The 27,833-nt window shown below is 45.3% G+C and overlaps 1 protein-coding gene across 2 annotated transcripts in view; it reads right to left on the bottom strand.

Annotated features, from left to right (window-relative positions):
* The window catches only part of ADAM19 (ADAM metallopeptidase domain 19), a 92,364-nt gene that overhangs the window by 15,530 nt on the left and 49,001 nt on the right, over nucleotides 1-27,833 (bottom strand). Inside the window, exons 10-20 of one of the 2 annotated variants that reach the window (XM_053299085.1) lie at nucleotides 24,157-24,241; nucleotides 20,296-20,435; nucleotides 19,448-19,625; nucleotides 17,443-17,532; nucleotides 10,279-10,474; nucleotides 8,334-8,442; nucleotides 6,083-6,284; nucleotides 3,159-3,236; nucleotides 1,639-1,747; nucleotides 1,197-1,335; nucleotides 638-719 (exon numbers count right to left, since the gene is read on the bottom strand). In XM_053299085.1, coding sequence (XP_053155060.1) covers nucleotides 638-719; nucleotides 1,197-1,335; nucleotides 1,639-1,747; nucleotides 3,159-3,236; nucleotides 6,083-6,284; nucleotides 8,334-8,442; nucleotides 10,279-10,474; nucleotides 17,443-17,532; nucleotides 19,448-19,625; nucleotides 20,296-20,435; nucleotides 24,157-24,241 — 1,408 coding nt within the window. Of the gene's footprint in view, nucleotides 1-637; nucleotides 720-1,196; nucleotides 1,336-1,638; nucleotides 1,748-3,158; nucleotides 3,237-6,082; nucleotides 6,285-8,333; nucleotides 8,443-10,278; nucleotides 10,475-17,442; nucleotides 17,533-19,447; nucleotides 19,626-20,295; nucleotides 20,436-24,156; nucleotides 24,242-27,833 lie in introns of those variants that run through there. The other variant, XR_008316798.1, reaches the window with a different exon arrangement.

Here is a 27,833-nt window from a genome sequence, read left to right as displayed (position 1 = left end):
CTAGGGATGCTGGGAGTTCCAGTTCAGCAACATCTGGAGGGCCGCAGTTTGAGGATGCCTGATATACAAGATCAATACAAATACAGCACAATACAAGCTAAACTCCAAAATATGGGAGCAGGGGGGAAACCACTACATACAGCAGCAGCTAAAAATGCCACCAGGGTCCTTTCATGGCCCAAAAGCTTGAATAAAGAAAGTAGCCTTCAGCTGCTTATCAATGGCTGTGAGGGAGGTGAGAGCAGGGCTCCACAGAGAGGGTGTGCCAGCAACTGGGAAGGCCCTGCCCTGCATTGAAATGGTCATGAAAAGAGACAGGAAAATAAGCTCTAGCCAGGAGCTGGCACTGCAAACATCATGCAAGGATGCTGCTCCCCATCTGGCTAGAGCACTGAGACTTGCAAGGAGGGACCACAGGTTTTCTCACAACCTGATACAGGCATCTGGAGCCCATGAGAGAGCCCATCCTTAAGTAAGGTGGAAGCTTTCAAAGCTACAGAATAAATCATCATCTGGAAAAGCCCTCTGTGAAGTTGCACAACTTCTGTAAACATCATCTGGACATACAGCCCACTGAAATTTGTAATGAAGCCCATGGAATAAATTGCCATGTGAATAGGATCCTGGCTTCAGGTACCTTTCTCTGTTCCTGTGGGGTTTTCAACTTAAAGGCTGGGTTGGCGTGGCCATTCACACCAATCTGGATGGGAGCAGGAGTGCTGTTTGAGAACAAAGAGAAGCAACCATTAGAAATCATTTCTATGATCAGAGCAGTGTAAACACATATTTTTAATGGTTCCCTAACTAGACAAGAAAGGGAAAGGGCCATATCACACCTATGGCTAATATTTTTGCAAGAGAGCAGAACACTGAATAACTGGGAAGAGATAATTCAGGCAAATTTATAAACACCAAGTACAGATACAATGCTTCAGCAGAGAAAGTCTCTGTAATGTGTGACAAGCATAGAGTAAACTGAATTATAGGAGAGGGAAGTAACTGGAATTTTATGTAAGATAAAGGTATTTGTTATAGCCTCTTCCCTTTCCAGTGCCCAAATGTCTGTAGTTACAGATGCAAGGATGAAATGTGCGTGTATCTGCCTTTCCACCAAGGAACTTGTAAAATCCAGGCTCAAGCCTAATTAGCTTTACAAATGAAACTATTTCCGGTTCTGTCATGCCATAAATATTCACCTGAATGGTTGCATTTTCTTCGGAGAGATGATAGTCTGCTTGAGAGGTAAAAGCCTGGCTCTCCATTTATAGCAGCAAAAAGCAAATAGAATCAAAAGCAAGACACAAAACAGGACTCCTATTATGATTCCAACAGGACCTGAAAAGAAAGATAGCAAAACCAAAAATGTTCATCTCTCCACAAATTTCTTCCTCACCAGATACAATAGTCTTCAACTAGAGGACTGGATTCCTGCATTTTGAATGAGCTGAGTGGAAGATGGAATTTCAGCAAATGCTGCTTATTATATTACAATACTGCAGGGATGAGAAAAACCTCATCTGCCAAATTCCCTATCAGTTTTCAAGGTGGCCCAGAGTCTCTGTACTCTTCTATCTGGTCACCCTGCCCTAAACACCTCCCTCCAGACACATTTCCACAAAAAATAGGAGTGACACCCACTCTCTTGAGGCATGGGCCCACTATCCAAGCTTCCTCCATTCCCAACTTTGTTGCAAAATGGAGGTGCCCATCCACTGGAACAATGGCAGTTCTGGTTGTTATTACACACCTGTAGAGAGAAGGAATGCAACATCAGCTTTTCATAGCTAATAAAAACCTTAAACATTAGTTTTCCATGATTGTTTCAATCCAAAATCTCTGACGCTTGTATCTGCAAGTCAAGCACTTGCATCTTCCACTGACATCTGTTAGAGCTCAACACTTCTGAAAATCTAGCTCCACGTGAAGAATGTTCCACCTGATAATCAGTGCTCATACCAACCAGCCTTCCTGAGAAATGTAGGGTTTGGAAATTCTTTTCATTTCTTCCATCTGAGTTCCAAAGGATGTATTTCCATCCTTCAAAATCTCTTGGGGTGTATACACATTCCTCAAGTGGGACTGAAATGACTCCCCACTATTTTTAAACTCCAGGCAGATATTCTCTGTAACATTGTCTGGCCATGACAGATGGGGATAGCTCCTTCTCAAACACAACGCAGCAGCTTTAGAAAAGCCAGCACATTCAGCATTTGGTATTTAAGACCTACATGGCATCCTATAGTGCTTCCTTCTGCTCCTTTCAAATCCCTAAATACTTCCAAGTCAACTTCTATTTTAGATTGGGGGCTTGCAACACAGAGCCTTAAAAGCTATTTCCACCCCCAAAGTCTGTAAAGTGCTTAGATTTTTGAAGCACTGTATAAACAGTAACAAGAACACATACTACTTGACATCACTCAGTTTCACCTCTGAAACAGGATTCTGCATTTTTTAATGGAATTTTAAAAATCTGTCTTGGACCAACATTGTTAAGACTTCATTTGCTACTAACAGGTACAATGATGATGAAGAGTTATGACCAGAAGAACAGCCTTTCATGAGTGTAGCTTAGTCAGAAATGACCTGTGAGATGCATCTGGATCAGGGTCAAGACATCATAGCTGACATCCTGACTGAGGTAGCAGCAGCGCACCAGGAAGACATGTCCGTGCTGCGGACAGCTTTTGTAGCTCTGCAGCACAGAGTGCATGGGGTGATTTTTGCCACTCTCTGCTTCCCCCAGAAATGCCCCGCACCCTTCAAAGTTATGTCCCCAAGGACTGTGCCGCTTGAGGAGGGCTCAGGGCACTTCCAGGGGAAGAAGAGGGCAGTGAAAATTTTGTCCCCACACTGCACACTTTGCACTGCAGAGCACTGGAAACTTTCTGCAGCACAGGCATATCTTCTTGGCATGCCTGCTGCTGCTGCTGCTGCCACAACAGTGAGGACTGAATTCATTTAAAAAGTGAACCCGGGAATAGATTCCTCCAATAAAGGGTACAGATAGGAAGTGTATTACTATACTTGCATTCAGCACAATGTGTGAATATTTGTACCTGTGAACACTGTACAGGGATTGTACAAGTGCTCGACCTAATGTCTGAATAGGGTTATAGTGTCTGATTAAGAATCCAGAAGCCACAATAGAAGATACCTACTCCATGGCCATTGCACTTCTTCCCACAGTTTCCAGTATCAAAGAAGGAGGTGTTCCGACAGTGCCCCTCAAAGCAAATCTGTAAGCAAAAGACATGCTTTCAAGACAACATTGATTTTAAGATCTGCTTCAGAGGTCCTCTTCCAGGTACCACCTCCTCCATAGGTTAAGCTGTATGAACATTACTGCTTGCAGTTGAAGGCCTATGCAAGTGGCAGGGGCGGGGTCCAGAACATCCAATACATAGGAAAAACAGATGCGTCCCCAACACATTAAAAACAAATAAAATGAATGTTTACAAATATATATAATGTATACCTGGTAAAGACAGCTCAAGGCAGCTTACAGCAAAGGTTGAAACCAGCAACATCTATAATATAACACTGCTTGGGCCTCACTGACTGACTGACTAACATGAAACTCCTAGACCAAACCAAAGAAGATAGAAACATGCCATTTTGCAGGTAAGTTCCAGAACTTGCCCAAAAAATCCTTGGAAAATGCATTACTTTCCCAGAAAATATCTCCCTTTGGATAGCATAGGAAATGAGACGTCATAGAGCAAGGAAAAGACTAGAGTCACAGCAGGATAAGACATTAAGATGCTTGCAAACTGCAAGCCCTCACTGACTCACTGATTGACATGAAGCTTCTAGACCAAACCACGAAAGACAGAAACATGCTGTTTTTGCAGGTAGGTTCAAGACCTTGCCCAGGTTACCAAAAAGAATCTAAAACCCAGGAAAAATGCATTAACACCCAGAAAATGCAGGAAAACTCTTCCATTGGACAGCACGGGTTACAAGAGTCAGGGAAATTCTAGAGCCACAGCAACATAAGACGTTAAGATGCTTGCAAACTGCAAGACATTTCACTAGTGTTCAAATTTTTAAAAAGCAGAAAAACTCTCACACATTAGTAAAACTAAAGTGTGAGAGGGGTGCAAGACGCACTTGGGGCTGAGGGATAATCACTGTTGTATGCCACAACACTGCCCCTGGCTGAGAAGGCCCAGCCTCCCCTGCTAATTCTAGCAGGACCCCTCTCCCTGCTGGTGGTCATATTGCTGCTCCTGGAAGTAGCTTATAGTTGCAGCTGTGGAGCTCACGGAAGTCAATAAGCAGTGGAGGAACGGCAACGGCTAATTATTCTTCTGGTTCCCCCAGCCCCTTCCTTTGCTCTTTTGCTAGCATGACTGTGAACATGAGTTTCCCATACTTCACACAGGTCTGTGGAACCACACCCAACAAGTGATGATGGAAGGGGAAATGAAACCAGTCTGAAGTCTCGCAGCTATCCCCTTACTACATATGGGAGCAGCTCTATCAGCCTGAGAGAAGTTTGGAACAAATGAGAGATGTTTGGGGCTGGGGCCTCCTCTGTGACACAGAGCTGTTTTCAAGCAATATAGGCTGCTCATTTACTCTGAAGGGAGCTCCAGTTGCTTCAAGTACTGTAGTATAGCACCACTGAAAAAATGATAATGCTATAAGCAAACTTAGTTCTCTAGATAAGATTGCAGGGTTGTAGGGAAGAGATTTCAATGATCCTAATTATAACAGAGCAAGCGTATGTGAGAAGAACCAAGCCCATTAAGAGTATCTTGACTATTTCAGTGGCAACATCTAGAGGTGTGCACAGAACCAAAATGGGCAGTTCGAACCAAGCCACTTGGTACACAAGCTGGTTTGCTAGAACCAGTGGCAGTTCAGTTTGAGCTGTTGAACCGGTTCCACTGCCCTGCTTGCAGACAAAGGCAGCTGGAGTGTGTGTGTCCCTATCTAAAACTGGGTTGGGGAGTGGGCAAGAGGGCATCTTACCAGCTCATGCAGCAGTAGAGGCTCCCTGCCTCTAGCGGGGAGCTGGTGCATTGCAGTCTGGAGGGTGGCCTGGTTCCGGCCTCCACACATACATTAATGGGGGCTGCTACAATAAATTGTAGCTGGGGGTGATGGAAGTTGTAGTTCAGCGACATTTGGAGGACCCCAGGTTGGTAACCATTGCTCTGATGTGTCCCATGCTGGGCTTGTTCTCATGCCATAATTCACATGGCATTGCTTCTGTAGCCTTGGTTGGCAGCCTGTTCTGCAGGTAGGTGGCACTTATGACTGCTTCTCCCCAGAACTTGCTTGGAAATCCTGCATCTTGAAACATGCATCTCTGCATCTCCATTACGGAACAATTCTTCCTCTCTGCCACACCGTACTGCTCTGGGGTGTAAGGCATTGTTGTCTGATGCTTGATGCTTTTCGCCCTCAGATACCTTGCCATGTCATTCACTATACACTCACCTCCAATATCCAAATGTAGGGTCTGAGGCTTTCTCCCAAATTTGTCACTGACTACTGCAACATACTCTTTGAATTTCTCCAGTACTTGGCTTTTCTCACTGATCAGGTAAGTAAATATCTATCTAGAGAAACCATCAATGAATATCAATAGATATTTGTTCCTTCCTGGGGTTTTTAGTGATCCCAATTACAACAGAGGAAGTGTGTGAGAAGCATCAAGTTCATTAAGAGTATCCAGAGACAGACATTTAAGGTCCAAATACTTGTAAAGGTTTATTAATTTATTAAGGATTTATTAAAGGTGCATACTTGGATAGAAAGCCTGTGTCTCTGAGCTTTATGTCTTCATAGTGTGGAAACAGAACAAGGAAGGAGGAAAGGTAAAAATGCAACAAGCAGTTACGACAAGGAGACGGAGACCTGAGAATATGTCTACTAATCAGAACCCAGAGCAGAGAGAGAGACAAGTGTGGGGACACAAAGAGGAAAACTATTGCTTACTATCTCTATTCCCAATACCCCTAGTGGTCAATAGGATAGAAAGTGTAAAGCGTTGATGCTCCTGGAGCTGTATCTCCAATATGCAGTAGGCAACCTGCAGCAGTACTGCAACAATATACAGTAGGCAACTTACATGGCTGTCACCACACTTTGTTCCTGCCATCACAAGTCCTGGGTCTAACATATCTCCTTCCTCTTCATCTTGGTACACGTGGGTCCCACGACAGCGGATCTCCCTTCCACCTAATGTGATTGTTGTGTCAATTGCAACGGCATTGGACTCCAAAGGCTTGGAAGCTGAGCTTTGACACTGGATCTTTCCACACTTAGCATCTCTGGAAAGAGAAAAATTAATCTGAGTGTTCTGGTTAAAGGGATTAATCATTAATCAGTAAACATTAATCTGAGCGTTCTGGCTTTCCTCACATGAAGTATACTGCTGATTTACATCATATCTACATGCCAATTTACATCATATTGAATTAGGAGATATGAGGGCCCCATTCCTATTCTGATCAGGAATGACAACCGTCACTCATGCTTCTTAACCAAGGCTAATTTACTGTAATATGTTTTTGAACTACAACTCCCATAATCTCCAGACACTGTGGCCAATACCCAGGGATTATGGGAATTGTAGACCAACATATACTGGAAGGCAGAAGTTGAGCAGCCCTGGATTAGATTATCAATCAATATCTTAGACTAGTGCTCCACTCTTGGGTTTAGTTGATCTCATGAAAGAGAATCTATTCAAAATCCAAGCCTTTTCAGCTGTCCTCAGCTAGCAGATTTATTTCAGTTCATCATCAGGTGCACTTTTGCTGGTTTGGAATGAATCCACTCAAAACAGCAGATCCACTCATGTGCAGATATCCTAGATTGCCAGTTCAATATCAAGTAAGGTGCCTACCCACAAGTCATTATGCTGCTATTCTTCCCAGAGGAATATCCTGAGAAAAAAGACTAGTGGAAATACAAGGCTTATCTTCCGCTTAAGAGAGCTGCATTTCTTTAGCTTTTAATAGTATTTAAATACAGATGGACTTCATCATCCGCAGTCCCATCACCTGTGGTTTTGTGTAACCACAGTCAGGCTATGGAGACCTGACCTCGTTATTTGTGTATACGAAAGAGTTTACATTAGCCTATCCTGGGTGGCCAGAAATTACCTCTGAGGTAATTTCCAGACACTGTTTCCAGGAACCTAGCCCTCCAATTCCCATGGACTTCAGGTCTCATTATCTGTGGAAATTGACGGGAATGGATCCCCCAAAGATAACGAGATTCACCTGTAGTTTTAAATAATTTTTAATAAGTTTAATGTTACAATTTAAACGTCTGTTTTAATTTTGATTGTGAAGCCCTCTGAGCTAGGAATGTGCCTGTTTCAAAGCATGGTTCAAGCACAGTTCGGAAGTGGCGTGTGGGAGGTTTAAGAAAGCGGAGAGCAGGTCCTTATCTGCTCTCCAACGCCCCATGCAGATTCCTGATGAAGCAGCACTCGGCCCAAGAATCACTGCATGGCTCCAGCATGCACATGGCATCTGTACATGTACATGCACATGTGCCACTTGTGTGGTCAGCAACACCGTGCTGGTGCTGCATAGGGATACTTGGGCTGAGTGCCATCCCAGCAGGAAGCTGCATGGGTTGGTAGAGAGAAGGTAAGGGCCTGCTCTCCTCTTCCTTAAAGCGCCCCCATGCCACTTCCAGACTGTGCTTGAACCGTGCTTCAGGCACATCCCTATTCTGAGTAGGGATGTAGAGCAGGTTCAGAACTAAACCGGTTCGAAGTAGAACCGGTTGTTTGAAGGCTCGGGATTGAGCCACACCACCCCCGGCTTGGATCTAACCCGGATCAGACACACACACCCAGCCCGTTCGGGGGGTTCACGGACCTTTTACTATTTTTTTTTAAACTTACTCCCTCCAGGGGGCTTCTCCAAGGTGTTGGGGTGGTGGTGGTGAAGAGGTTCCCCCTCCCTCTGCCAGCCTTCCTTCAAAAATGACCCATTTGGGCATTCTTCGGCCCATTTGAGCCTTTCCCCTGGTGTTGTGGCCATTTTGGAGGCTGCAGCACCTGCGCAATGGGCTTCTGCGTGACCTCCAAGGAGGGGGTATGTTTTTTTAATTTTAAAAAATTGTTTAGTAAAGGGTCCACAAAACCCCCTGGTCCTGGGGCGGTTGAGGGGATGCCGAACCGAACTGGCCCGGTCCGGGTCTGGTTCGTACTCAAACCAAAGCAGGCCAGCTGGTCCCATGCACACCCCTAATTCTGAGCCATGGATTAGGCGGTAAACAAATGACAGACAGACAGACAGATAGGAATCTGCACCGGGCTTCTTTTTCCTCCCATACAGAAGATTTGATCTCCATTCTACCTGGTATCACACTTCCTGTATCTGCCATTGATATCCTTTCCACAGTTCCCATAGGAATCTCCAGCAGCATTAACTTTCTCAAAGCAGAGATCAGGTGCCTGCCTTGCTCCTGTGTGGAAGAAATTCAGGTGACCAACTGCTGTGGAAGATGGCAATTTACTCAAATCTATCACCCACCCCCTTTCATCCAAGGCACTGAATGTGGACCTACTGTTATTTTCTTCAAATGAAAAAAAAGGGGGGGGCCTCTCCCACTAAAGTTCAAACTATCTGGAATAAGCAATCCATATTGCTCTTCCTATGACATGACAAGCAATTAACTGACAGAAAAAGTGGAATTACAGCATATACATCTTGTAGTCCACATACGGTTCATCAGGCAACTCGTCCCACCATGGACATTTTTTTAAAACCACAAAATATTATTTCATATTTTTTTGAAGGTTCTAGCCCTTGAGGATGTGAAGAAAAACTCAAAAGTGATTACCTTCTCTCAAAACTTCAGAGACAAAAAAGTGAGGAAGAACAACCTCAGATTATCTTGTCTGTTAAAACCACATGTATAAAGCAATTTCATAATAGTCATGGACCTGGAAACTCAATAGATGATAGTTTGACGTAAATTCACAGGTGAAGCAGACTGACTGAATGAAAGAATGATTTCTCACCCCACTTTTTTGGACTTCCAGTCAACTGACTCCAAGGAGTTGAAGGGCCCTCCCTATGGCAATCATATGCAAAAGAAGACAGGGCACCTATACTTAAAACAGCTGTTCATACTTTCAGCCCATGCCATTTTTTCTTAACCCTATAGCACTGTGACATGTCAAAGCGCATCCTCATTTGCTTTCATACTAGCCATTTAGACTGGAATTGCTACATATTGTTCACTTTTTATGTGGAATCCAGACATCATCATTGCCAAACCATTGCATCACAATGTTTCTTGGATTGTCCTCCTGTCCGCCCCCCCCCCCCCCCGGACTGATTTTTTGTGTGTCATAAAACACAATGGAAGTCCCACCTCTCCACTGTGGACCAGCAAAGCACTGCTAGGGCTTTTCAGAACTACTATAGCTTTAACTAGAAATTTTCCACTTGAGATTCCTGCCCCTAAAACAGTGGTTCCCAATTTATTGTGGCTGGGAATGCTGGGAGTTGTAGTTCAGAAACATCTGGAGGAACTTTGGTTGGGAACCACTACCCTAAAATTTAGTTCCTTTCTGTTCACTTGCCTGAGCCTCCCTGAATGGCCCTTAATTAGTCAGATCTAGTCAGGAGAACAGGATCTATTTTATTGCGGATATCCTCTTTGCAGCCAAAACAACTATTCATTCAAATATTTTATATTATTGCAATTGCAAACTTTCACTAATAAAAATATTAGTAAAAATGAATAATTGTTCATTGCTACAAAGGGGATACAAGTAACTAAATTAAACAAAAAAAAACCCCTCTTCCCAAACACCCAGGAAACAGAAACGGATTAAGAGCAAGACTGCTGTGGGCCTGAAGGTAAAACAAGAAAGAACTAATTAAAGGGGCAGAAGCTGCAAGAAGGATGCTTCTGAATAAAGGTATAGTTGCCGGAGACATTTGCTGAAGATCCCTGCGACCTCTATATTGGTTACTTCTGAGTACGCAAAAAAGAAGGGTGGAGGCACCACCAAGGAGACAAAAAATGGGGGGGCTTAGATGCCTCACTGTTGTCTTTAACAGGCACAACACATTTCAGATAAAAATTCTTTGTCAAGGATTTGACAAATTCATAAGGATGCTAAATTACCAACAGGCTCACCATAACTCAGCGAAGTCCCCCCTCATTTTTTGTCTAGTTCTAAGTAAACAATATAGCCGTATCTTGCCCTGGTGGATAATATAGCACTAGACTCCACAATGCAAAACCAATTAGGTCACACTGCTTTCTCTGAGAAGCCTTCCTTACCATAACCCCAGAGCTGCAAGCACTGCTGTTCATACGTCAGGCACATTCCACTGTAGCAATATGCTCTCCCATCTGCACACGGAGTCCCATCCATTTGGTAGAAGTTTGCAGGGCAGAATGGTGATTTGCCTGTACAATATTCTGGCAGATCACATGGTCTAGACTGTTCCCGGCAAAGAGTTCCTGGAGCAATCATCTAAAGAAGGGGGGAAAGAATTAGAGCAGTTATTTCAGACTGGAACTCCGATGAAGACATCTGGGGGATTAGGTTAACAGGCAAGTCTTTGGGACTCTTTGTTACCCCAACTGCTTAAAAGGGGGAGTGTGTGTCTCAGGTAGCACGGCTGGGAAAGACACTCTGGAGGGCTGCTGCCACTAGACTGGACTGGGATACATGGACAGGGCAGGAGCCAGTTTAGTTCTATATTTTGCACAATGCTTGGTATACTGCAGGCACTTCCTAAACCTTCAATAGTAGTTTTCAGAGCCTTTGGAATCACAAGCATGCCTTTCAGTACTGCCCAAGCATTGCTCCAGCACCAGACCAACCTATTTCAGTAGAAGAGTCTTCCACACATTTATTTATAGGCATTTTCCTTGTTCAATGCAACATAAAGAAAGGGAAATAATTTATTTCCACAAAATCACAAAGAATCAAGCATGCAAAATTCAATCATCCCTTTCATTCCTTTGACTTACATCCTGTGTCAGTTGGAAGACTACTCTCTACATAAGAGGTTTAGGGCCGAGAACGTAGCGAACAGAGCATAGCGAACAGGAATAGCAAACAGGACATAGGAGTTTTGAAGGAGTTTAGCAGGAAGTGTGCGGGGGAGCCTGGAACAAGCCCCTGTGATCACAAGGAGATCACAAGGTGATCTGGTGGAGAAAGGTACGTAAGTGCAAATCCCTTCCTCCTATTCTTGGGAAAGGCTGCTTGGACAGTAAATATCTGACCATTACAGCTGAGACCTATCCTTCTAATAAGCTATCAATAAAGACTCTAAACAGCCAACAAAAACAGTATGAAGATAGAAGGCCAGCAGGGGAGGGGGAACTTCCCAGTGTATTGCACAGAGTGCCACATGTATGACTATTTGCCCCATGGGCAGAAGTCATGGGTGTGTGCTCAGTGCAAGGAGCTCCTGGCTCTCCCGGAACAAGTTCGTTGCCTTGAGACCAAGGTGGCAGATCTGGAGAAGCTCAGAGATACAGAGAGGCATGTGGACAAGACCGTCAGGAATGTGATAGAGACATCCCACTCCAGGGCTGATAGCTCCTCTGTTGTCAGGGAAAATGAAGGTCTCGGGCAAGGAGGACATTGGTCTAAGGAAGAGGGAAATGCTCCTTTAGAAGGGACCCCTTCCATGGATGATGAGCCCATATCCTCTCGCACAGGGAATATTCCTCTGGGGGGTGGAGGCCTCCTTGTAGTAGGTGATTCAATCATTTGAGGTATAGAGAGATGGGTTTGTGACCTGCGTGTTGACCGCACGGTAACTTGCCTGCCTGGTGCGAAGGTTGCGGACATCACGCAGCGTCTAGATAGGCTCTTAGGCAGTGCTGGGGAGGAGACAGCTGTCGTGGTGCATGTCGGCACCAACGATGTGGGGAAATGTAGTTGAGAGGTCCTGGAAGCCAAATTTAGGCTGATAGGTAGCGTATTGAAGTCCAGGACCCACAAGGTAGCATTCTCAGAAATGCTACCTGTTCCACACGCAGGTACAGTGAGACAGGCAGAGCGGAGGGGTTTCAATGCGTGGATGAGACGTTGGTGCCAAGAGGAAGGGTTTAAATTTGTTAGAAACTGGGATACATTTTGGGGCAAGCAAGGCCTGTACAAAAGGGACGGGCTGCACTTGAACCAAGATGGAACCAGACTGCTGGTGCTTAAAATCAAAAAGGTTGCAGAGCAGCTTTTAAAATGACGCCTGGGGAACAGCCAATGGGAGCTGGGCAGAATCCCACTCAGCAGAAGCCATCCTTTAAAGTGCGAGGTTGCAAAGGATTCAGATAAAACAGAAGGGGACAGAGCAGAACCGCATAAAGAGCAGACGGGAGACTGTGCCAGCTGGTCAAAGAGTCAAAAGATAGATAGCGTACATCAGGTGGGAGATTCAGCGTATAGGTGCTTATATGCCAATGCCAGAAGCCTCCAAGCCAAAATGGGTGAGCTGGAGTGCTTGGTGGCTAACACAGGGGCATAACAGAAACATGGTGGAACAGTGAGAACCAGTGGGACACTGTTATCCCTGGATATAAACTCTATAGAAAGGACAGGGACGGGCGCCTTGGAGGTGGAGTAGTACTGTTAAAGAAGGCATAGAATCTAACAAGCTAGAAAACCTAGGTGGACTGGAGTCCTCCACAGAAACCCTGTGGGTGACAGTACAAGGCCTGAAAGGGAACGTGCTACTGGGGACGTGCTATCGCCCTCCGGATCAAAACACTGACAGTGACTGGGAGTTGCAGCAGGAAATCAGGGAGGCATCAAGGAGAGGCAGGGCTGTAATCATAGGTGACTTCAATTACCCACACATAGACTGGGTAAATTCACAGTCAGATTATGACAAAGAAGTCAAATTTCTAGATACGCTAAATGACTGTGCCCTAGAACAGCTGGTCTTGGAACCGACCAAAGAGAAGGCAACCTTGGACTTAATTCTGAGTGGCACCCAGGACCTGGTGCGTGATGTCAGTGTCATCGACCCTTTAGGGAACAGTGACCATAGTGCCATCCAATTCAGCATACATGGGGGGAGAGAATCACCAAGGAAGTCTAACACGGACATTTTGAATTTCAGAAGAGGAAACTTCTCCAAAATGAGGAGTATGGTGAAAAGAAAGCTGAAAGGGAAATCCAGGAGAGTCACTTCGCTCCAAAGTGCATGGAGTTTACTCAAAACCACAATACTAGAATCCCAGTTAGATTGTATACCCAAAAAGAGGAAAGGTGCCACTAGGTCCAGGAAGATGCCAGCATGGCTAACGGGTACTGTCAAGGAAGCCATAAAAGGTAAGAAGACTTCCTTCTGAAATTGGAAGGCCTGTCCAAATGAAGAGAACAGAAAGGAACACAAACTCTGGCAAAAGAAATGCAAGGCAACAATAAAGGAGGCGAAAAGAGGGTTTGAGGAACATTTAGCTAAAAGCATCAAGGGGAATAACAAAAACTTATTTAAATACATCAGAAGCAGGAAACCTGCCAGGGAGGCAGTTGGACCATTAGACAATGAGGGAGTGAAAAAGATTATTAAGGAGGATATGGAGGTTGCAGAGAAGCTCAATGAGTTCTTTGTGTCCGTCTTCACGACAGAGGATACTGAGCATATACCTGTTCCTGAACCAGGCTTTTCGGGGATCGCAGCTAAAGAACTGAGCCAGATAGAAGTGACGAGAGATGATGTTCTAAACTGTCTGGAAAAACTGAAAACTAACAAATCACCAGGGCCGGATGGCATCCATCCAAGAGTCCTCAAAGAACTCAAATGTGAAATTGCCAACATCCTTGCTAAAATATATAACTTATCCCTGCAATCAGGTTCTGTACCAGAGGACTGGAGAGTAGCAAATGTAAAACCTATTTTCAAGAAGGGATCCAGATGTGATCCAGGAAATTACAGGCCAGTTAGCTTAACATCAGTTCCAGGCAAATTGATGGAAAGCATCCACAAGGATAAAATTGTAAAGCACATAGAAGAACGGGCCCTGCTGGGAGTGAACCAGCATGGCTTCCACAAAGGTAAATCTTGCCTCACCAACCTTTTGGAGTTCTTTCAGAGTGTCAACAAGTGTGTGGATCAAGGTGATCCAGTTGACATCGTATACCTGGACTTCCAAAAAGCTTTTGACAAAGTTCCTCATCAACGACTCCTGAGGAAACTTAGCAGTCATGGGATAAGGGGACAAGTACATGTGTGGATTGCTAACTGGTTGAAAGACAAGAAACAGAGGGTAGGTATAAATACAGAGTTTTTGCAATGGAGGGAAGTAAGAAGTGGGGTCCCCCAGGGATCTATACAGGGACCGGTGCTTTTTAATTTATTCATCAATGATCTAGAAGTAGGGGTAAGCAGCGAGGTGGCCAAATTTGCAGATGATACCAAACTCTTTCGGGTACTGAAATCCATAACTGATTGTGAAGAGCTCCAAAAAGATCTCTCCAAACTGGGTGAGTGGGCGACAAAGTGGCAAATGCAGTCGAATGTTGGCAAGTGTAAAGTGATGCACATTGGGACGAAGAACCCCAACTTCAAGTATATGCTGATGGGATCTGAGCTGTCGGTGACTGACCAGGAGATGGATCTTGGGGTTGTGGTGGACAGCTCGTTGAAAGTGTCGACTCAATGTGCGGCAGCTGTGAAAAAGGCCAATTCCATGCTAGGGATCATTAGGAAGGGGATTGAAAATAAAACTGCTAATATTATAATGCCCTTATACAAAACTATGGTGCGGCCACACTTGGAGTACTGCATACAATTCTGGTCACCACATCTAAAAAAGGACATTGTAGACCTGGAAAAGGTCCAGAAGAGGGCAACCAAGATGATCAAGGGCCTAGAGCACTTTTCTTATGAGGCAAGGCTACAACGCCTGGGGCTATTTAGTTTAGAAAAAAGACGACGGCAGGGAGACATGATAGAGGTCTATAAAATCATACATGGGGTGGAGAAAGTGGAGAGAGAGAAATTCTTCTCCCTCTCCCATAACACTAGAACCAGGGGTCATCCCATGAAACTGATTGCCAGGAAATCTAGGACCAGCAAACGGAAGTACTTTTTCACACAACACATAATCAACTTGTGGAATTCTCTGCCAGGAGATGTGGTAACAGCCAACAACCTGTATGGCTTTAAGAGGGGTTTGGATAATTTCATGGAGGAGAGGTCTATTGATGGCTACTAGTCGGAGTGCTCTAGGCCACCTCGAGCCTTGGGGGCAGGGTGCCTCTGGGTACCAGTTGCAGGGGAGTAACAGCAGGAGAGAGGGCATGCCCTCAACTCCTGCCTGTGGCTTCCAGCGGCATCTGGTGGGCCACTGTGCGAAACGGGATGCTGGACTAGATGGGCCTTGGGCCTGATCCAGCAGGGCTTTTCTTATGTTCTTAATCGTATGGAAAGCCATTTCTCACAATCATTGGACATGTGGTGGCTGTATACCTGTATCTAGCCAGTTATATGCAGCACCGCCATGCAGAGGATTATAATGTTGTATGCCACCATAAGCACTCAAAACAATAGGCTGGCAGTCGTGCGTATAAAGCTTAGTGGAATAACTGATTGGCTACAAGCATACAGTCTACATCTGCAGTCAGGTAAACCACCAAGAATCCTCCACAACAACCACAGACATCCTCCTCGTGTGTGTGTGTACACACACACACACACACACAAACACACATACTGTGTGTGTGTGTGTGTGTGTACACACACACACACACACACGAGGAGGATGTCTGTGTCTCACTTTACATCTCAGCTTTCCTAAGAAAATGCAGTTAAAATAGTCTTAGTATGTTACTATGTTCAGCACTTCTCTCTGATGGCCGATTCTCATAATAATTTGATTATTATCAAATTATAATAATCATTGATGATGTCAGCTGGCTGTTAAAGGAATCTGTACAGCAGAACAGAAAGCTATTAGTTAAGGTATAAGACAGTTTAATGCTCAAGGAGAAAGCTTCCTTTCCAGCATCTCTCTGGAAAGATGCTGAGGCACAGACAGAATGACCAATAAATTGATCACACAAACAGGCAGCCTCCCCTGCTTGATGGTATGACCAGTTGCCTTCTTTGAAAGATGAGCTTGCCACTTGAAGTTGTTAACCCCCATAATCACAGAGCGGCACCAGTATAAGTCAAAACAGCTGGTGTGGGGCCTCCCCAGAGGATACAGAAGAGGGCAAAAAGGAAGCTCTCTCACTGTCTAGACAAAGCATATCAACACTTGTATGTTTCACTCTATAGAATGTCATAAAACATGTGGTAATGAACCACATTTAACGCAAAAACTGGCCCCGTTTTAACAGCTAAGGAGTTATACTTAAATATCATGAATCTGCTGGATGCAGGGATATATTAAATTTTTACATGGAAAAATACATTCCCAAATAGAATAAACTTTCAACAGTATTTGATTTATACGTTTAAGTTAAATTTTATTTCCCGAAGAGGTAGAGGACCATTGTTTTCATTGCAAGGTGACTTTCTGGTGTCATATCACAGACAAGCACCAAATACAGCCCAATCGTCATTTGGAAGTCTCAGTTTTTATTAACTTATCCTTCCTTCAGATTTCTCTTTCTCAGTTCATTTTTTACTCTGCACATTTCCTTCAGCTTCTGGACTCCCTGCTCAGTTTTGCCCTGTGTGAAGCAGATGGAGCAGCCAGGCAGAAAATACCAGCCTAAACAGAACATTTTTAATTCTCTCACAAGAATTGGTCTGTAAACTGTTTCCAACTCTTCAGCCAATCAGTCATGGACTTCTCAAACAAGCACAATGAAATACAGATAAAGGCACTTGATTGGAAAGTATAGGTACAAGAATTCATTTTAAGAAGGGTTTCTCTTGTATGTTATAGTATGACTCTGCAGAAGTCCCTCATATATCTTCACACACATCATGTGTCCTCTTGGTAACACATGGGTCTTATGGACAAGTAGAACCACTCCAGTTCTCCCCCAACTAGTGTCTTTTGCCTCCATTGGGTTTGCATCTCCTCACATCTTAGAGTCAAGTGCCAAGAGTTCCCAGATTTAAATGGGCAAAATACACATTTGGTATTTTCAAATGTGAATGGTGCTTGGTGCATGCAAGTTAAATAACCAGATTTCCTTGCAGTAAATGTCAAGGGAAGACCTCAAGCATTTTTGGATCACTATTTTCTGTGTTGATTGTAGGGAAGCCTAGCTATTTTAGCACATATGTTCTGTCCACAACTGATAGTGCTACACATGTACATTTCCATTTAAACTTAAGTACATTATACCCATGTGTCCAAAGTGATATGTAAAAGATAAGCTTTCATGCCCACAAAAGCCGTCATTCAAATTAGGCCCAGGTCATTGTCCTTCCCTTTCCTTCTCAGTGATTGCCCTGTAAACAGAAAAGCAGATTTTTCTTCTCTTATGTTGTATGCCAGGGATGCAAGAAATCCCACCTTGCACTGGTGACAGCAGGTTCCATGAGCACACTCAGCACCAGGCTTCAGAGAGCAATTAGAAGCATCACAACAAGGATTACTGCATTCCTGAGGGAGAGATGGGAGAAACAAGATACATGCTGTGTTTACAAGAACAGGTATTCTAAAATTGACATGCAGATAGCAGAAAGCATTTGCCTGTTTTTCAGAATGCTTTGCGACTGCACATGCTGCCTATCTTCATTCCAAGAACAGAGAGCTTGGAATATGCCCCCAAACACATGTTCTAGTATTCACATCTTTTCCACCACAATGTGTTGCATGCCACCACAATTATTCAGCTGCAGCAAATCTTAAACAAATTTGGATCACAATACTACTATCAACTGAGAGTTTCTTATACACCAACAGCTGCAACTTTATGACAGAGCTGCCGATCCCTATTGTGAGTCTAAAACCTACCCTCAGCTTACTCCTTCCAGTAGGACTAAATAAAACTGAATGGTGGGAAATCTGGATGGTGGTGGGAAGAGAATAATTCCCTTTATGCCCAGACCAGATAGGCACCAGGGAGAACATGGCCCCCGAGCCCACTGCTGCTTTAAAGTAAAGTTGTGGCGTTGAGTCGGTGTCGACTCCTGGCAACCACAGAGCCCGGTGGTTTTCTTTGGTAGAATACAGGAGGGGTTTACCATTGCCTCCTCCCACGGAGTATGAGATGATGCCTTTCAGCACCTTCCTATATCGCTGCTGCCTAATATAGGTGTTTCCCACATACCAGCAGGGATTTGAACCAGCAATCTCTTGCTCGCTAGGCCAGTCATTTCCCCACTGCACCATCAGGTGTCTACAAATTTCTGCTGGCAAAACTTTGGATGGATTTTGTCTAAAGAGCCTCAGTTTCCTATTAGGGATGTGCACAAATGGTTTGTGCAGGCGCGGGCTGGGCGGGATGCGGATCCCTTAGAAGCAGGTAAGCAGGTCCTTACCTGATCCGCTGCCGCCCCTCCACTTTTCTGGGCATGGCACTCACTCTAGCAAAGGCCACATGTGGTGGCAGTACTGTTCAGTGCAAACTGTGGCCACATGTGTGCCCACACTGCATGTACAGTCTGCAGAGAACAGTGCCACAGCCCCACATGGCCTTTGCTAGAGTGAGTGCCATGCCCAGAAAAGCAGAAGAGCAGCAGCAGAGCAGGTAAGGACCTGCTTCTTAAGGGAACTGCTGCCCGACCCACTAAACCAGTTTGGCTGTGGGCACCTGAGCCGGTTCGGCGCTTCCCAAAGGAGGCACCAAACCCGTTCATGCACATTCCTATTTCCTATAAAGGAATTCTTAAAGAAATTACAACTTATGTTCAGCCTCTGAAAAAGCAAGTGGCATCTTCTAAGTACCTTTAAAATAACAAACCACTATGGTTAGTTGGAAGATTAGTTGGCCATACATGTGGATGAAAGGAATGTGTCAAGTAATCAAAAGCAGACTTGAGGGCAGGAAGAGACACACTCACTATGAGTGTTTCTAATTATCATGTTAAGGAATCCAAAAAAGCAGACCTCCGGCAGAAGAAATAAAATTTGGCAGGTTGAGGAGCGTTTCCTCAAGTGGATCTTAAAATATTATTATTTTATTAAAATTAAATATTTTATTAAAAGGTGTCCCAACTTAGTAGGGTGCAGGAAAACAATTTCAAGGCCTTGAATAAGGCTTTATATCATTCTATTTTGCACCCTCCTACTCTCTGCCTATACTGCAGCGTGTATTTTAGTTTTTCATCTCAGTTATTTAGAATAATCAGGGATTCTCAACGTTGGGTCCTCAGATGTTATTGGACTTCAACTCCCATAATCCCCAATCACAGTGGCCTTTGGTTGGGAATTATGGGAGGTGAAGTCCAATAACACCTGGGGACCCAACGTTGAGAATCCCTGAGTTAGATCATATGCAGACAGGAAAAATACGATCTAGTGATGTCCTTTGACTGTGAAGTCTAGGAAATAAAACACGCCATACAAGAGTTACCTCCACTTCTCCACAATCGCACTCTTCCCCTTCTTCCAGATAACCATTTCCACATTTCTGTCCTCCATATAAGGTATTAGTATCTGGCATATTATATAGACACATTCCTCCACCAGACTGCAGGTACCGGTTCAATTCCTTTGTATTGCACTTGTTGAACACTTTGGGGAATGGGTCCCTGTAGGCCAGGAAAGGATTACACAATATTTGAATTGACCCCTGCTAACTGAGCAAAAAGGTGCCTTGAAAATGGGAGGTTGGGGAGTAACTGTACCTATTCCGCCCCTGCATGGCATCCCTCCAGTGGTTGTTACTGGTATCTACCTGGAGTCCCTTTTTAGATTGTGAGCCTTTTGGGGTCAGAGAACCACCTCATTTATTCATTCATTTATTATTATTTATGTAAACCACTTAAAAAACTTTTGTTGGAAAGTGGTATATACATATTTCTAATCGCAGTAATATATTATCAAATGACACTTATCAAAGTCAAGAGAATATTCTGGTAGCAGAAACTACCAAAGAATAATGTTCCCTTTCTTTGTAAATATGCTGTTCCTATGCCCAGTAAAGGGAAGGGTCATTAGGGTTATACTACTTTTTTGTTAAAATGGAACACATCCTAGACTGAATACAGTTGGCTGTGTTTGATTAATTTTAGTCTTGACAGTTGTAATTAAACCACTGTCTGATCATTTAACCATTCCTGATCTTTGAGAAGCTGGTGGGTAAACAAATCAAGTTATAATTCAGATCAACTTTGCCCCCTCAGATTGGTCTTCAGTTATGTCATAACAATACAGTTCAGCTTTCATCACCTTAAAGAATAACATGGAATACCAGCTTACCCTGTTGCAGCAGCCATGATGCATCCACCATCTTTCGCACTGGCAGTACAGCAGCCAGCTGAATCGTGACTCATGCCAAAATTATGTCCGATTTCATGGGCCATGGTGGCAGCAACTCCAATGGCATTTTCAGAGTGATCCTGACCAAAGAATCAGTTGTGAAAGTCAGCATGTCTCATAGCATTGTATGAATTTAAGTATCTATTCACCTGCTCAAAAGATGGGCCTATCATTTAGAATACTCAACATAATGATGCAATTGAGATGCAGATATAAACTTCGTACTCCATCTTTTGCAGGCATCAGTAGCAGCAAGCCTTGGAATTGGTTCTCCCTTCCCAAATGGGCAAAATCCCAAGGGAGGAGCTACCATCAGTGTTCTCAGCTTAGTTGAACAGTTCGAGAAATCCATAATGATCATGTGATTTGCTCACACGTTATCTCAATGTGGCTGCAAAAGTAATTCATTTCCCAATTCTAAGTGGATGGTTCATCATCCATAGCTGGTATACAGGAGAACCCCGTTATTAACGGGGGTTCCACTCTGTGGAATAGCAAATCTGCAAATAACGGGACATTAGGTCTAAGGGAATCGGGGGTAGGTTCCCAGACTGCTCAAAATGGCCAAAAATAGTAGGTTTTGCCCCCATTTGCCCCCCAAATTACCCCCAAAAGTGCCCTATCAGGCTGCAGTGTTGTTCACGGCATCCAGGGGGCCAAAAATCAGCTAAAAATCAGCCAAAAATTGTCATTTTTGTCCTGTTTTTTTTCAATTAAATGAGCCATAAAATGGCTCCCAAACACAAAATGCCAGCCAGAAATGACCTCTGAAGTCATTTCCGGCCACCCTGACCCGCGGATATGTGGGTTTAACCTCCCCTCAATTTTTTACATATATACCACGGTTGGGTTCTAACTAGCTGACTGTGGATTTGCGAAACCGCAAGTTCTGGACCAGTGAATAACGAGGTCCTCCTGTATTGTCAACAGCATTAGAAAATATGGAATGTACGCTTATCTCTCTTGCATCCTTGGAACACTTAGGCCGAATTCAGGCATAACACAAAACTGGAGTTAAACGGGGCAGAGGTTAGAACTCCATTACATCTTAATTTGTACAACCGTGCTTTTGAGCCAAAAGCGACCAGTGGTTTGGCTTGCCAGACTCTAATTTGAGCCTTCAGTTTGCACAAAGGTTTGCCTCTGGGACCTTTGGTATGGCTGCCGAAGCATTACGTCCAAATCCGGATGCCACCATAACCACGGTTTTGTTCTTTTTGAAACTGAAATCATAGCGATGATGGCGCAAACCCACCCAGGATCATGCCTCCTCCATGCCTGCAGCGCTTTTTGCTGGCCGCCTCTCTGAGCACCAGCACCACCCCTCCTGTCACCTATCCAGCAATGTAGTTGCCAGGCAACAGGGATGCCACCATGGCCCATCCCAAGCTGTCAAGCAGCAAAGTCACACAAAGGCATCCCCCTACACACACACACTCTGTCCCTTGCTCCCCCATCCTGGCAAGCAGGAGGGAATGGGGACAGGATGACAGGGTGGACATCAAAGTGCTCCACTCCTTTACAATAAAGCAACAATGATGTATGTCCAGAGCTCAAACACTCCAGGTGGCAACATAAGCAGGGCACCCCGTCACAGCACCGGGAGGGGAACATACAGCTGGGGGTGGGGAGGGTGCCTGTGGTTGAGTTTAAAAGGCAGCACAAACCATGGTTTCTTGATCAGCCAATTTCTGCTTTTTTTTTAAATAGAAAGGTTGGGAAGGGGGAGCAGACCCTTCCCCTTTGGAGATGTTTGCACTCCCTAGGCTTACTCATGAGCAGAGCCAGGCAGCATGATCAGCATTGCACCAGTGAAATCAGCGATTCCTGATATATGATGAGGATGGAGGCTGACCCATGGCAGATTGCTCTCGCTCAAGAGAGAGCCAGGACATAGGGACAGCCCGTCATACCCCATCAGAAGAACCATCTGCAGGAACCAGCATGTCAGGTAAAATCCCTAATGATGCCTGCTGAGAAAACAACCCTGTTCTCCCACAGATAGCTTTCAGGCCACTGGGGCTTTATATCAAGCCAGGTTGCTCTATGCAGGAAAGCCTAGAAGGACAGGGACCCCAGCAACTTCTCTCCCTGTCAGCGACTGCCGCCAAGTAACTGTCAAAGGATGGCCCCTGCCTTTCCTGGGGTTGCTTGAAAGTGGGGCTTTCCTCCCTCACAGTTCTTCATATACATTTCTCCTCCTAGGGACTCTTCATTTCCCCTTCCCTTTCCTGAGGGAAATAGTGCCCCCCCATCCCCGAAATTGTGCTTGTGTGGGACTTTCTGGTGCAGGGCTTTCTGGTGGAGGGCAATGGTGCCCCTGCAGTCAGAAGCAGCACTGGTATGGCATGGCATTTAAAGAGATTTAAATGCTCTTTCCATGTCTAGGATGGGCAGACCGCTCCGAAAATTCATGATTAAGCTGGTGTGTCCCCTTCAAGATAGTGGCCAATCGTGGCTGCTCTGCTGACATGCTGATGCTTTGACCACAGTCTTGCTGTGGAGCTTGCTGGGATTGGCCTCAGTGGCTGAGCAGCCGGGAGGGGTCTCCTCTCCTTTAACTAGAGGTTTCCGGACTGCAGTTGAACAAATGTCTGCAATGCGATTTACAGTTTAAAACTGAAACCATGGGTTCACCAACCTCTGGTTTCAAGTTACGTGTGAATGCAGCCTGAGGGTTTCTCATGGCTGCTTAGCATGAAGTTCACTTCCTTTTCTCTAAAGAAACAGGTGCTGGTTGCAACAGGCAACGAGAAGCTAGATTTAATGGACCTGATCTGGCAATACTTTTGTAGCTCAGAAGCAAGATTGGAATGGCGCTTCATCTATATATTTTTAGTAAATGCTAAAGGTGAGGATTTCCTCCATCATCAAAACATTTTCCCTTAAGGTGATATATTTTTATTAATGAAGGTTTATGGTTCCTTGTTTTAGGGATCATATTTTATTAAGAACAAGAGCTGGCTTGATGGATCAGATCTCTGGTTCATTTAGTCCAGCATCCTTTTTCCAGCAGCCAGATGTTTCTAGTAAGCCCACAAGTTATGAAGGCAATAGCTCGCCGCCAGCATCTAGTACCCAGAGGAAACACTGCCTCTGCACCCTGAGGTTCCATTTAGCAATTGTGGCCCACACCCACCAATAGACAATCTCTATGGGCAGATTCACCTTGCTGTAGCCGTGTACAGCAGGGTGAAGGGAGAGGAAATCCCGCCCGAACCATGTCACTCATGTGCATGCCCCACTGCTCATGGTTACAACGGGCATGCCTGAACAAGGCAGAGCCCTCCCCATGATGATGCGTGCTCCCCTGATTGCAAGACTGGATCCAGTTTCACAATCACAGGAGTGCCTGCCATCATGGAGAGGGCTCTGCCCTCTTCAGACCAGCCCTGTTGTAACCATGAGTGGTGGGTCACGCACACAAGTGACATGATGGGACTTCATCTCCCTTCACCCTGCTGTACACATCTACAGCGGGGTGAAATTATAACATCTGAAGAGGGTTTATGAATTTGAATGAACTCCTTTTAAAGAAATCTCAGCCACTGGCCATCACACCTTCTGGCAGGAAATTCCATGTGTTCATGTTGTCCTTCCTGAATCTACTGCCAGTCATTTTCACTGGGTGAGCCCAAGTTCAATTGATTGTCACTGTAGCTTGTGCAAAGTACTTGGGACACAATCCAGTGGACATGTAGCCTGCCACAACCTTGCAGTACTCTCATTCATGCCAATGGACCTTGCACACGGCAGCTTCCAATGGGCTGCATTCATTTCTAGTTCACTGAAAAAACTTACCATGTTTACTCCTCCAGACTGATAGACTGAACACATGGCCATCAAAGGGGCCAAGCCAATAGTAGTACCATGGAAGGACATCCCACTGAAATACATTTAGAGAGGAAATGAAGTTGCAGTAATGGGTTTATTTTACAAAGTGCTGAACATTAAAGGATCATACAGACCAGAGCCTTTTGTATCTACCTATACATTCACTTATACTGTAAATGTCAATGTGAACATAAAGCCTGAGATTGATACTTGCATTGCCTTCCCTTAAACCTACATGCAAAAAAGAATGTGCTATAAGAGACATAAGCTTGAAACTCATGTTTCATATAAGTTAACATGAAAGCTTGAAACTCATTTTTAAAACATGCGTTGCATTGCTGTTTATATAAAATGTCAGAAAGAGCTGATTCTCAAGACCATCATGACAAAATCTTCCCTTCACATGCAGATTCTTTGCAATAGTTAATTCAACAAAGACAAAAGACGTAGAAAGTCAAGAGGTAGAAAGCTCTTGTGGGATGGTTTAGTAGTGTAGACTATGTGTTTGCACTAGGGATGAGCAAAACATGTTGAGCTTTGAGTGTTTTTGAGTGTTTCGAGCTCAAAACAAATCACCTTTAGAATAAAGGGCCTGTTTTGAGCTTGAAACAAAACAGCCCCATTTCGAATCAAAATGTTTCGAGTATTTCGAGCAGCATTGTGGAGGCCTGTTTTCCCCTTTCTGATTAGTTTTCTGACACTGACTTCCCATTGGTTTGTGATCTCCTTGCTTCTTGGTTGGCTTGTTATCATTCAAATCAAGTGCTGTCATGGGCATCTGTGCCCCCATTAGCTGGGGGGAGGGAGGAGGGAAGGGGGAGCCAAATGAGGGATTTTGAAACTGTATTTAAGGGACTGGGAGACCAGAGAGTTCCCTCTTTTAGTGTGTCTTTCAGAGGAAGAAGGATCAGCACTAGAGCACAGAGTGAGACTGGTGGACTAGGGCCTGCCTATGTGTGGAGAGAGAGACAAAGAGGCGATTTTCACGATTGCCCAAAAGTGGGCTAAGGGAGCCTAGCCCACTTTTGGGCGATCGTGCTACAGCGGGAGCTGTGCAGCTCCCGGCAGCTAGCCACCCTAAATACCCCTCCTCTTAGTCAAGATTTACGGAGCGAGCATTAACCTCGACTTTTTGCATGTGTGTTGCCACAGTGTGTGGTGACACATGAGGAGACTCCCGAGCGGGAGGCTGCAAGCAGCCTCCCAGGCATGGGGGTCTCTCCAGGATGCCCCGCACATTCGCGTGGGGCATCCTGGAACGTCCTGAAACTGCCTAGGGTTGCCTTCCGATCGTCTGCAGGGAGAGCGGGCCAGTAGCTTGAACTGAGTGCTGCAGAGGTTTTTTGTCTTCCTTGTGTGAATTTGTATTCTTCTCTTTTATTCTTTTTCCGCAGTAATCCCCATTCTCTTCCCTTCCCTTAAACTTACCCCATTGTTGCTCGCTCGCCTTCAAAAAGCCCCCTCCCAAAGCCTACTTCTTTGTTTGAGGGGATTTAATTTTTTTTAATTTTTATAGTTTCTGTGTGTACACTACAGTGCTAAAGGTAACACTGTGTATGGCACACACAGCATAAATATTCCACCCCTGACCCCACACCCCTTTTTAAAATACCCACCTTAACGCCATTTCTCTCCCTCCCCCCCATCAGAATTAGGGCTTGAATTTTTTTAATTATTTTTTTTAAAGATGTCTAGGAGGATTTGAGACCGAGCCAGGAGCAGATTGGCAGGCAGAGTGAGGGGTTGTGGGCTATGGTGGTTGTAGATGCTGGTTGTGGGCGATGGTGAGAGGGGCCTACTCCCCAAGTCGTCACCATTGTTTGCAGGCTCTCTTTTCAGGAGGAGGATGGTCCTGCAGTGCTGCCACAGCCGCTGGTGGTGGCAGAGGTAGAATTAGCGGGGAGGTTCTCCCCTGTCAGGGAAGAAGATCTTCCTGTGTTAGCAGAGGAGGTGGTGATTATGTCAGCTGCAAGATCAATCTCACCATCCTCTCCAATCCCCTTTGGCTGTGGGGACACACACACACACACACACACACAGACAGAGTTTGAGACTGAGGACCAGGAGGAAGTCATTCTGCTTCCTGTTCCTGAACCTTCTCAGCCCTGGACCAAGGTCAGTAGTGATGGTGGTGTCCCCCAGAAGAAATCAGCAGCCCCAGTACCACCACCACCACTGAAACAGGGCTGGACCAGTTCTGAAGCAGCATGGTGTGGGACCACTTTGAGCTCCTCTAAGGTGGCTCAACCCATGCTGTCTGCATCCACTGCAGGGCACAGATAAGCAGAGGGAAGGATCCTTAGCATCTTTTGATACTGGGGATGCTGCTGCACCTGCGACAGCATTACCTGGGGGGCCCTGCACCTGATGGCAGCAATAGGCCTGGCATGCCTTCTACTAGCAGCAGCAAGGCAGCTGCTCCTGCTCCCAAGCAGCGGAAGTTGCCTTCATGGTGGGTGCAGTTGGTGGGCAAGCAGTCTGATCACCCAGAGCCCCATCTCAACCGAGATGATGACTTTGGATGACCAGCCATGCCATGTGGTGGTGAATGCCAGCTTCCATCGGCTGTTCCTACTCCTTGCCCCCAACTATACAATCCCCTCACACACCACCTTCAGCAGGTGGATGGTGTCCACCCCCAACCCATCATGCAGGGAGGCCATGACAGGGCTGTTGAGCACAGAAGTGCCTGACAGCAGTGTGCACTTCACTACAGATCTGTGGACCAGCTGCAATGGACCACACACTGCTTTTCTGTCCCTCACGGCATACTGGTGGGGGCAGGAGAGAGAGAGAACATCTGGTACTGGTGGCAACCCTTTCCATGCAGTAAAGCACAGGTGCACTCTGCTGCATGTGAAGGTTGTGGACACTGACCACACAACAGTTGTCAGTGATCATTGATCACCAGGTGGAGGGATGGATGTCCAGGCTGCCAAACCTTCACCGCGGGTTCATGGTGACTGACAATGGTCTTAACATAGTTAATGCAGCTGAGTGGCTTCGGTTTGTGTCCATCCGTTGTGTGACACACACTTTGAATCTGGTAGCGCAGAATGTGCTGGGCCTTTCTGGGGCTAAGGCCAGGTGAGGTATTCCCGCTGGTGGCACTGAGCACCAGCCTGCTGTTGTCATGGCTGCTCTTGTGGAGAAGTGCTGCAAGACAGTAGCTTTCTTCCACCTGAACGAAAAGGATAGGCAGATGTTCAAGGAGAGGCAGCTTGAGCTCGGCCTACCTGAACACCTGATCCCCCAGGATGTTCTGACTTGGTAAAACTCCACCTTCCTCTTGCTCCAGCACCTGCAAGAGTAAGAGGCGGCCATCCATGGCTTGGCAAGCAGGCGTGGCTTGGAAGTGTGTGACCTATCCAACCAGGACTGGGCATTCATTTCTGAGATTGTCTTGGAACTCAAACCATTCTTTGTTGCCACAAACAGCATGTGTGCCAAGACAGCAACACTGAGCCAGGCTTTTCCTGCTGCTATTGTCCTCAAGAAGATGGTGGGTGAGCTCTCGTCCACACTGACTACTGAGGAAGCAATTGCCTTGGCAGGTTGGCTGAGGAGTGGAATGCTTGTTTGGCTCAACACACACTAGGGTGCATTGGCCAAGGATGAAGGACAAAGCTGCTGTGACCTCCTGG

The sequence above is a fragment of the Hemicordylus capensis genome, chromosome 2 (genome assembly GCF_027244095.1).
Source record: "Hemicordylus capensis ecotype Gifberg chromosome 2, rHemCap1.1.pri, whole genome shotgun sequence".
In the NCBI taxonomy this organism is placed as follows: Eukaryota; Metazoa; Chordata; class Lepidosauria; order Squamata; family Cordylidae; genus Hemicordylus; species Hemicordylus capensis.
The sequence above is the reverse complement of the archived record's forward strand: the minus strand, read 5'-3'. Positions and strand labels throughout refer to the sequence as shown.